Source organism: Chinchilla lanigera, unplaced genomic scaffold (assembly GCF_000276665.1).
Source record: "Chinchilla lanigera isolate Chin_1 unplaced genomic scaffold, ChiLan1.0 scaffold00021, whole genome shotgun sequence".
NCBI classification, from domain to species: domain Eukaryota; kingdom Metazoa; phylum Chordata; class Mammalia; order Rodentia; family Chinchillidae; genus Chinchilla; species Chinchilla lanigera.
In genome coordinates, this window is record NW_004955422.1 from 4,148,939 (window position 1) to 4,160,565 (window position 11,627).

The following is an 11,627-nucleotide window of genomic DNA, read 5'->3' on the forward strand; positions in this document are numbered from 1 at the left end:
CCCACCCCGCCGGGCCGGCGGGCAGCGCTTCAGAGGCCGCGCGCGGGGCGCTGCAGGCCGCTCGGGACTTACCTGGCTCACTTGCTCCGTGGCGTCGGCCAGGATGCCGTAGTTGCGGTAAAGCTCCTCCACCGTCGGCATGGTGAGCGCCAAGCCCCGGCCCGCTCCCGCTGTCGAAGCCGTCGCCGGCGCCTCTGCCGCCTCGGAACTTCTCCAAGCCTAAACCCCGCACTATTACGTCTCCAGGTGCCGCCAGTGCCGCCGCCAGTCACCGCGCACAGCGCGGCTCCGCCCTCAACGTCTACGTAGTGACGTACGCGTCGGGAGCGGCCTCGCCCTCAAGCCAACGCGCCGCCTGTGTTTTATGTCGCCCCCTCACGCTCGGAGGTGCAAATAGCAGCGAGGGCGATTCAAGGAGCGCACCCTGATTTTTCTTTTTTTACTTTACATGTTTTTATCTTTATTTATTTATCTTTCCTTATTTTTTGTTTTAAAGAAGTCAAATAGACAATAAAAACAAGGTATAAAATTTCAAAACAAGATTGTAGGAGAGTTACAATGGTTAGTATATTGCATATTGTTATTTTCAAAGTAGTTGCTCATATTACAAGATATAGGCATGAAAAATTGATCAAAAAATACAGGCATAAATTTTTCTTTTCAGTGAACTAACAGCAATTAGTAGCATAACTACCTTAATTATCCTGTACATATATTTTTTTTCTTTTCTTTTTTTTTCGTTTTCCCTTCCTTTTTTCTTTTCCCCCATTCCAGGTTCTATTTCCTTTTGAGCAGTTTCTTTCCATTTCACAATATCTAGTGTACATTTTGGATCTTATTTACTCTTTCACCTTCTTACACTAGGGAGGCAATACAATGTTTACACATGTGAGACTGATTTATTTCACTGAGCACCCTGATTTTGAAAGTGTAGCTAGGAATTCTTGGTGGGAGTTGGAGGGAAAAAAAGCAAAGACCATTTCTTCTCTGCCCTTAAAAGATTTTACATTTGCCAGGAAAATGATCTGATAAGAAAAGAAATAGAACGAGAGCTTAGAAGTGTGAGATGTATGAGAACTCATAAACTCCATCTCCTTCTGATGCACGGAATTTAACATAAATCCGTGCAACGGGATCATTGATTAGCAAAAAGTATTGGAGACATTCAAAAACAAAGCCTCGGTGTCCACCAAGCAAAACAAATCACATGTCAAATTTAGCCTGCTGGAAGAGTTTGCTTATCTTTGCTTGCTGCTAGCATAAAGAATTGGGGTCATCGGATGGTGTCTGACATCCCAGATTCCCAATAAATAAATGGAACCACATAAGCTTACTAACAAGAGGTTCTAAGATACAGAATGAAAAAGAAGATGTTGCTGGCAATTATGACAGCATTTACATAAAAGTAAGACATTCAAAATAAGTTTTGCGTGCATTGTAAAAGGATATTAAAATTGGATTTTCAAGATTCAAACCCCAGACTATAACATATGGCAAATTTTGAAGCCCAATCCACTTGTGCAGTGGTTACAAAACAAATTCTCTGGCTCTTGTACTTCTCCATCAGATTAAGGATATTAAGAAGGATTAGGCTGTAGAACAGGAGGAATTGGTACGGCGATTTTTATTTTTTTTAAAGGAAGAGAGACTGTGCTGGTGAATATGCATAAGTTGGCGGGGGGTGGGGGGGGCGGCATGCTGAAGAGCCTGACATCTGGTTCCTGTAGCTGAGAGACACAAAGGCCTGGAAGCTGACCCATGCCTGACAAGCCGTAGATACCTGTGACAGAGTGCAGGTGGCCCTGTAAAGTTCTGCTGTGTTCCCAGATTTTGCCAGAGTGAGGAAGTTTGGAATGCTTCCTTTGTATTGGAGGTGGAGCCCATGAAAGAGAGACTGGGTTCATTCTGAGTCTGGCTGAAAATGAGAAAGCCCCCTTGTAAAGAGTCAGTGGTAGCAGAAACTGCATGGCGATTGGGAGCAGCTCATTAACATTCTGTTCTAGTTTGGCTCTGGAAAGTCCTCCAAAGAGCTACAGGACTTGGTCCCCAGGAAGGTGTTTTGGGAGGTGGTGGTATCCTCACGAGGTGAGGCCTTGTGGCAGCTGTTTAGGTGGGGTCCACGCCTTTAACGTGGATGTGGTGGCAGCCGCTTCCTCTCTTTCCTTTGCATCCTGGCCATGAGATGAACATGCACTCCTGCCGTGATGTGCTGCCTCTCCACAGAACCAAAGCAATGGTGCCAACGCCTCATGGGCTGAAACCCCTAAAACTGAGCCAAGGCAAACCTTTTCTTGGCACAAGCTGATTATCCTGGGTATTTGTTGTGCTAATGGAAAGTTGGCTAACACAGCTCTTGGGGGGTCACAGCTGGTCATGGCCTCTGAAGGCCTCTCAGAGTAGTGCACATAGCAGATCTGGTTTCTACCTGACCAGCAAATGGTCATAGTGTGGCGCAGTTCCAGAATTCTCCTTGTTCTATTTTTTCCTCTCTTCTCACAGTGCGTTCTCAAAGCATTTGGCCTGGAGGTTTCGGAACCTGCTTACACCTTGAATGGAGGATCGGGACAAGAAGGGCAAGATGGAAAACAGGCCTCTTCCTGATAAGACAAGAACTGATTGCAAATCAAGATTTTTTTTTTTTTTTTTGGTCTTTTTGAAACAGGGTCTTCCTACGCAGTTCAGGCTGGCCTTGAGCTCACTTTGTAGCACAGGCTGGTCTCAAACTCGCAACGATCCTCCTGCCTCAGCCTCCCTAGTGCTGGGATTACAGACATGTGCCACCACGCCCGGCTGCAAATCAAGATTGGATTCACGTGTTAGAATGGAAGTTTACTTTCTGAAGCAGAAAAAGTCAAGGGTCTGCTGGAATTTCCCTCTAGGGCTGAATGAGACTGCCTTATCTGCTATGGTATGAATATTTGTGTCCTTTCAAAATTCGTATGTTTAAACTTAAGCCCTAAGAAAGTAGTTTTGAGAGGTAGAGCCTTGAGAAGTGATGAGCTCAGGAGGGCTCTGCACTCATCAATGGAATTAGTGCTTTTCTGAAAGAGACTTGAGGAACGTGTTTGCTCCTTCATATGTGAGAACACATAGAAGTTACCATCTGTGAAGCGTGAATGCTCACCAGACATCAAATCCATTGGTGCTTTGTTACAGGACTTCCTAGCTTCCAGAACTGTGAATAATAAAATCCTGTTGTTTTCGTTGCTGCCAGCCATGGTGGCACATGCCTATAATCCCAGCACTTGGGAGGCTGAGGCAAGAGGATTACCAAGAATTTAAAACCAGCCTAAACTGGGCGTGGTGGCTCATTCCTGTAATCCCAGCACTCGGGAGGTTGAGGCAGGAGGATCACTGGGAGTTTGAGGGCAGTCTGGGCTACAAAGGAAACTCAAGATCAGCCTGAACTGCATAGAGAGACCCTGTCTCAAAAAGACAAAAAAAATAAATAAATAAAAGCCAGCCTTGACTACACAGGGAGTTCAAGGCCAGCCTGAGCTACATAGTGAGACCCTGTCTCAAGAAACAACAACAAAAATTTTTCTGTTGTTTATAACAATAAATTCTGTAATTTGTGTACAGCTGAATGAACTAAGGCATCACTTGAATAAATTTTAAAGAGAGAGTCGGCAACAGTAAAACTGTACTGTGACCATATCCCTCAAGTTAGGTACTCAGTATAGGGATGCATGTATGTGTCAAAGGGAAATAGGGCAAGAAATGTAGCTGTGCCTGCTCAGAGGAAATTTGCTTTAGCTTAATTTTCTTTTGGTAGTACTGGAGATTGAACTCAGGGAGCACTGAAGTATGTCCCAAACCCTCAAAAACTAAAAAATATTTTGAGACAGAATTTCCATAAGTTTCTCAGGCTGATCTCAAATTTATGACCCTCCTGCCTCAGCCTCAGAGTAGCCGGAATTACAGGTATGTGTCACTACACTCAGTGGCTTACAGTTTTAATCCATTGTAATGAGAGTGTATTGTTATATAATATTACATGAACACACGATTTCATAAACCTATTTTTGAAACAAATTTTAGAAAAGAATCAGGGTTTCTCTGTTTTAAAATTCATGCAAGAAACTGGGCGTGGTGGTGGTGCATGCCTGTAATCCCAGCACTTGGGAGGCTGAGGCAGGAGGATCATTGAGAGTTTGAGGTCAGCCTGGGCTACAAAGTGAGTTCAAGACCAGCCTGAACTGCACGGTGAGACCCTGTCTCAAAAAAATAAAATAAAATTTTATTTTTAATTCATTAATTATTAAAATTTAATAATTTTAAATAAATTTTAAAATTTATTTTTAATTCATTAATTATTAAAATTTAATAATTTTAAATAAATTTTAAAATTTATTTTTAATTCATTAATTATTAAAATTCGTGCAAATTTCTTCAAATTTATTCCTGGACTAAGTTGCTGGTTAGTTTCATGCGGCCCTCTTTTCTTGCCTTCCTGATACAGCTTGGGAAGTAAACCACAACAATCAGGTGACTCCCATCTTCTGTTCTATCAGTCTTGAACAATGCTTTAAATTACTGTATATTTTTCTCTTTTTCCGGCTGGTGACCTACGCTAGATGGCTGAGGGTTTATCTTAGTGCTGAAAATGATGACCTTACCGATGATGCTGATGAGGGAAATAAAACAGGAGTCTGTGCAATTAATGACCAACACATGTTGAGCAATAGCAGAGTTCTAAGCACTGAATGTAAATTAGTTACCGGCATCCTATGAGCTTGGAAATAGTGTGGTCACTTCTACTTGGCAAATGGAGAATCTAAGATGTGAACGAATGTGTACAATGTCCTTTAGTGAAACTGGGCCTGGGTGCTGGCAGATGCATTCCAGTGTAAAAACTCGTTCCTGAGAGAGTGTGTTGCCTCTCAGAACTTTGCTGCACCTCACCACCACATTCAATGAGCAGAAAGCCCCAATTTGACACCGGAAGTTGATCACGCATTTGTTTCTCTCTCGCTAGGCCTTCTGTCTTACATTAGCCCCAAACACTCTGGTCTGAGCTATGGCCAGGCCTCCTAGAGGATTTTCTTGTCTTTAGTCTCAGCCAGTTCTACTTTTTTCCACATATATTTTTATTAGTGCATTTTGGTTATACAGATTAATGGGTTTCATCTTGGTAGATTTGTCCATGCCTGTCTTAGCTACTCTTTCTAAGATAAAATACCTGATACCCACAAGTTAAAGGAGGAAAGATTGATTTTAGCTCACAGTTTGTAGGGTTTGTACACAGTTTGTAGAGGTTTTAGCACCTAGGCAGCTGGCTTCAATGCAGGGCAGCACCACAGAGGGCACATTAGAGGAGAAAAAAGCTCATAATAAGGCAGGCAGGAAGCAGCAAGCCTTCCTTCTTCTTTCCCTTTTCATTCCATCCAGGCTACAAGCCTATTGGCTGGAGCCCCAACAGGCAGGGTGTGTCTTTTCTTTTTAGTAAATCTATAATTAACACCCAGAACTATGTTACACCAACCAGTGTCACACACTCATAATCCAGGATCACACCCATGATCCAGCCTCTTCCTAAAGCCTCACCTATAAGCACTGGAGGCTTTGGGCAGACTTCTAGATATAAACCATAAAAATGCACAAAACATACTGCGATCATTTTCACCTCTACCGCATTATCTGCTTGTCCTGCCCTCCCCCAAGTTTGACATATTTTAGGAGACTACGATGCATATAATATACTTTGATTATATCCATCCCCATAGTTCCCTTCCTTATGGGTCCTTCCTTCTCCCCTTTTCCCCCTTCCTCTTGTCTAATTAATTCTACTTCAAGTATCTTCTTAAAGTTTTAAAGTTATTTTCTTTAGTTAAATAAGTTATTATCAGGGTCCAATATCATCAAAATATTGTACATTCAAATACTATACATTTTTTTTAAGGTACAATTTTTCATTACTCAAAAGAGAAAACAACTGGGACGAGGGAAAGGAGAAAAGGAAACAAAGAAGGAAGGGAAAAATACATATGTATACAGAAGGATAGCCAGGACAACTGTACTACTGATGTCTAGTGTTTTATTGAAAGGAACAGTTAATGCCCTATTTATTTTTCTTTTTTGACCAATTTTGCTTGCGTGTGTTTGGTACTCTGAACAACTAATTTGAAGAGAATATGCAACATAACAACCATTGTTGAATTCCCATCTTGTTTGGTGAAACTCTGTATTGTTTATAACTTTTTTGTTCTTAGTTTTTATTCTCTTTAATGATTTGATTAATCTTGCATTCTTACATCTGGTAAACTGACCAACTTTGATGAAGATAAAAGTGTGTAATATAACAACCACTGTTAATCCTTATAGTTTTGTTCTGAAATCTTGTATCATTATTGTTTTTGCTTTGTTTTTTTATCTACGTTGTTTGCATTTTGCTATCATTCTTTTTAAAAATTCTCTTTAAAATAAAAAAAAATGAAGCGCAATTTCTCTTCATATCTCCTTCCCCAGAGGTAACTATGGCCACCTGTATGGTTTATATTCTCACAGACTTTCACATACAAACATAGTTTTAAAAATATATAAGTAGCACTTTGCACATTTTGTTCTGTGTCTTGCTTTTGTTACTTAACAATATGTTTTGTAGCCAATACTACCTTGTATTGATGTACCTTAATTTATTTATCCATTTCCTTCACGTTATGGTTTGTGTCTGGATGTCCCTCCAAAGCCTCATGCAGTCATGAGGATGGGCTTCTAGAGTTTGTGATTGATTCATGGTCCAATGCTGGGATTATGGGTGTGACTGCTACACCCACCCTAGGGTGTGTAGCCTGCATACAATATAAGGAACAAAAAGAGGCTTGCTTTCTCTCATACTCCTCCCTTTTTGCTCTGTTGTTTTTGCTGTTTTCCATCACCTTGAACCGTTGCCCTTCACCATGCTACCCTTACTTGGAGCCAGCTGAATATGGATTGAAACCTCCACCATCTGTGAGCTAAATAAACCTTTCCTTCTTTAATTTTTGGCATCAGGTATTTTGTCTTAGCAATGAGAGAAAAATAACCAAGAAAGAATTTGGTACTGGAGAAGTGGGGCCATTGCTGTGAGTATACCTGACAGTGTGGTTCAAGAGCCTTTGTGAATGGCTTATGGGAAGAGTTTGGAAAGGTTCAGAGATGTCACCTGAAAGAGTAGAGCTGGAACACCTTAGGCTGTTCTGTATGGGAGATTCTGGTCAGAGTTTAGAAGACCAGAAGGCTGATAGAAATCCTGCTGGTAAAGACCAGGATTGGGAGGTTTCTTCTGGGAAGAAGTACTGATTGTTTGTTGAACTCCAGGTGATGTGTGTTATGGCTTGGCAGAAAGTTTGTCTGCATTTTGTTCCTGTCCAGAGACACTGACTGAGACTAAGATTAAGAGTGGCAAACTAATTAACCTGACAAAAGAAATTTCAAGGCAGTCTAATGTTGATGTGGTGGCATGGTTATTGTTGGGGGGGATTTTAGCCAGATTTATGTTGAGAATCAAAAGCAAAGAGCCCAGCAAAATGATTTAAAACTTTGTGAGTTTGGCCAGAAAGGAAGCTCTAGTAAAGCTGTGTACTGCAAAAATAGAACAAAGGAGATCTTGATTGCTGAGAAGGAACAAGAGAATAGAAAAGATGGCCTGGGGGAATCACAATAAGCAACAATTCTCCACTCTTTGTATCCTCAAAACTGCAAAGGTGAAAGGCTTTGCTCTGAGGAGAAAGCTGCAGACCCGCATGTTCCAGAATGACAGCAGCATAGAAAATTTGTTCCTCAGAATTAGATTCAGAGTGCCCAGTGGTCCAGGCACTCAATCCCTACAGCCAAGAGAGAATAAAGCCTGGCTACTGCTCCAGCTAGCAGCAGACTGTGGCAGCATCCATGTGGCACTGGTTTTAGGTGCATGTAGAATGCAAGAGTTGTAGGGTTAAGGGGGCTTCCATCCCAATATCAGAAGGCCTGGGAAGCCAGGCAGTGTGCTCCTGAGAGGGCAGTGTGTGAAGCTGTGAATGAGAAGCCAATGGTGCATTGGAGACCCCAGAAGGTTGGAAAAGCCAGGAACATGGATCATCTGAGGAAAGTTGCAGGGAGAGAGCAAAGCAGGTCTAAGCGAGAAGCTATGGGAGCTACAACCACTGGAAGTGCCTTAGGGGTGGAGCCATCCAACACATTTTGAGCTCACAATTTGCCACAGATTGCTTCAGATGTTCCACATGGAACTACAGGACTTAATGTTTGCCCTGCTAATTTTGGACTTGCTTTAGTCCCAATGCTTTGTATCCCCCAGTTTGTACCTTTTGGAGTGGTAATATTTATCTTGTGACATTGAATGTTGTAAGTGTCTAACTTTTCATTTGTACAGGGGCTCACAGCTAAGAGTTTAATTTAGATTTCAGAGGAAACTTGGGACTTGGACTTTTCAGCAATGTTGAAACTGTTGAGAGCTTGGCAACTCTTAGAGATGGATGAAATGCCTTTTGCATAAAGCATATGCATGTGTCTTTGGGGTATCAGGGGCAGAATATTATGGTTTATGTCTAGATTTTCCTAGTCATGAGGTCAGGCTTCTAGAGCTTGTGGTTAATTAATGGTCCAATGTTGGGGTTATAGGTTTGAGTACTACAGCCGCCCTAGAGTGGGTACCCTACATACAATATAAGGGAGGAGGAAGAGCCTTGTTCTTTCTTGCTCCGCACTTTTTGCTTTCACTGCATTTGCTGTCTTCTGTTACCTTGAAATGTTGCCCCTGTGCCATGTGCCACGCTGCCTGGGAGCCAGCTGATTACAGACTGAAACCTTCACAAACCATGAACTAAATAAACCTTTCCTCCTTTAACTTTGGGTGTCAGGTATTTGGTCCCAGGAATGACAGAAAAGTAACTAAGACACTTCAGTACCTGTAAGTCATTTCCTATTTTTCACTACTACAAATGCCCACAAATAGGTGGATTTTATTCCCTTCCTTGTGCTTTTATGTGTCGTTCAGTTTTCCTACGATGTGTTTTGTAATTTTATGATGATTCTCCTTACCGTTGGATCTGTGAATGAGCTCAGAGGCTGCTATGGGTTAGATACAGTTTGAGAAACCCCTGAGGGTTCATATGTTGAGATTTAATCACCATTTTGAGGCATGACTGAGTGTATAGAAGGGGAGCCTTTGGGAGGTGATCAGGATTAGATGAAGTCATCAGGGTGAAGCGCTCATGATTGAATCATGCACAGCTTTGTAAGATTTACCCACGCACACGCTTTTCCTGTCTCTTGCCCCACAATGTCCCTCCATTGTGTCAGGAACTTTGCCAATGAAAAGCATCACCAGATGCAGCCTCTCAGTTTGAGACCTCCAGAATTGTGAGCTAGAAAAAACTCTTTATAAAGTACTCAGCCTCATGTATTCCATTCTAGTAATGAAAACCAGACTAAGACAGAGGTCAGTTTGTCAAACTCCTATTCTATAAAACTAAATATTAAATCACAGGGAAGAGAATTGGATTGGCTGAGCTACTGTTCCAGTCCAATCATTTCAGACCAGGAAATCAGATCATGCAAAGTAAACATAATTGTTAGGAGTGGAGGTCCACAGAGGAGGTTGTGCCTGTTGGCAGAGAATGGGGAGGTGAGGTGGATGGAAATCCTTTCTAGGGAGAGCTGCTATCACCCATGCCATGCTGTGAAAATTCATTAACCTGAAACTTACTCCCCAAGGCAGTATATGAAGAGATGGGGACCTTGGGTAGTGATTATTCCATGAGAACTCATCTCTCTCGAATGGGATGGAGACCCTTACAGAATAAGTTTTACCCACTGCCCTTCTGCTGCTCTGTCATTTGAGGACACACTGTGCACACAGCAATAAGATACAGAGCAACCTTCATACACCAAACCTTCCAGTGCCTTGACCTTGGACTTCCCAATCTCTAGCATTAGAAGAAACAAATTTATATTCTTTATAAGTTACTCAGTCCTGAGTATTTATTAAATAGCAGCACAAATAGACTAAGCCAGTGTCCTCTGTCAGTGACTATGTTGGAAGGCCCTGTGGATTCTATTCTATCAAGCTGAGTAAATCGAGTTTGTATTTTGGTTTACTCTTCTGCAAGAATTTATTGAATATCTGCTACAAATCAGGCACCGTTTTAGAATGCAGCCAAGCTAAACAGGCATGAAGCTTGTATTCTGGTAGAGGGAGGGAAATGATAAATAAAATACAAGAGTAAAATGTATTTGGTGTATAAAAGTGAAGCAATAACATTAATACCGAGCAAAATAGACAATAGAGAGGCCTCAGATACGAGCTCTGTGGGAGGTGATTGATGAGAAACTGAAATTTGTCTCATATCATCTAGAAGAGATCTGGGCTGTCGGTTGGTTTACTGCTTTCCCTGGAAGCTCATGATGAACACTTCTTCCCTCTCATAGCTCCTCTGTGGCACTCTGTTCTTTCTATCTCTGTGTAGTTGTTTGTATACAACCCCAGGAGATGACAAAACATGGTGCTAGCTAACCATGCAGTAGATGTTCCGTAAATGCTAAAAAAATGAAAGAGTGAACTAAAAAATCACAAAATGATTTGAATGCTTTTTGTTCAAGACGGGGTCTCACTTATATATTCCAGGCTGGCTTTTTAAACTCACTATGTAGCCTAGGCTGGCCTCAAACTCACAGGGATCCTCTTGCCTCAGCCTCCTAAGTGCTGTCACAGGTATGCGCACAGCTCCAACCTGATTTGAACTTTTTTGACCACATTGTATTATTGTCTGATTAAAGTTCTTAACGAGGTCTTGGCAGTAGGATTTTTCCACTTTGTTTCTATTTTCATGATTTTATTTTTGGGAAAATCATTCTCCCATTCTGCTCCTCCTCTCTCTCCACTTAACTAATGACCAATGGCTTTTGCCCAATGGTAACATTTCAAGTGCTGTGCTACCTTTGTATTGATTTATTTTGTAATTTTGAAATTGACTTACTTCTCTATTAAATACAGGTTAAAAGGCTTAAAAAGCACACCTTCCCCTGCAATTACTTTACATACCTTATATTTTGAATCAATTTTTAGCTTACATTCTGAGAGCTTTTATTTTGAAAGGAGGCTTTTTAAATTCTAGCAGAAAAAAGTCATGACTATAGAGAAAAACGGAGAAAGATTTCCAAATTAAGGTCTGAGTCTTAACTGAACTAATGATGATAATGGTAGCAAATACCCAATAGGTGTTTTTTGTGTGCTTAATGACATGTGGGCTACAGGAAGAGCTAACCCTTACAAGTTTAGCTTTATTAAACTCTGCTGTCAGCTGTTGTCCCCCATGCTTCACATGTTTTGATTCATAATATTCACAATGACCTTATGTAAAGTATTATTCCCAGTTTGTACGTAGAAAAGTGAAGCCATAGAAAGTATAAGCACCTGACCATGGTCATATAGCTGGTGAACAGAAGTTCTGGGGTTCATGTCCAGGCAGTCTTACTCTGCTTCCCTAGCTGTGACACCAAACTGCCTCTTGGCTACTGCATTTATTTTTGTTAAATCAGGTCCCAGAGCCTTCTAGTTCTTATCAAAACACTTCCAACTTCCTAATCCAATTTGAGGTTTGTCAGGTTGTGTTAGAATTTTTTTGTAGCTGTGATAAACATGCCTGAGA

The 11,627-nt window shown here is 41.4% G+C and overlaps 1 protein-coding gene across 2 annotated transcripts in view; it reads right to left on the minus strand.

Annotated features, from left to right (window-relative positions):
* Api5 (apoptosis inhibitor 5) overlaps window positions 1-304 on the minus strand; it is a 27,330-nt gene extending 27,026 nt beyond the window's left edge. Inside the window, exon 1 of one of the 2 annotated variants that reach the window (XM_005384089.2) lies at window positions 73-304. In XM_005384089.2, the coding sequence (XP_005384146.1) occupies window positions 73-141 (69 nt within the window). In that variant the 5' untranslated portion in view covers window positions 142-304. The remainder of the gene's footprint in view (window positions 1-72) is intronic. The other variant, XM_005384088.2, reaches the window with a different exon arrangement.
* Between the last annotated feature and the right edge of the window lie 11,323 nt (window positions 305-11,627).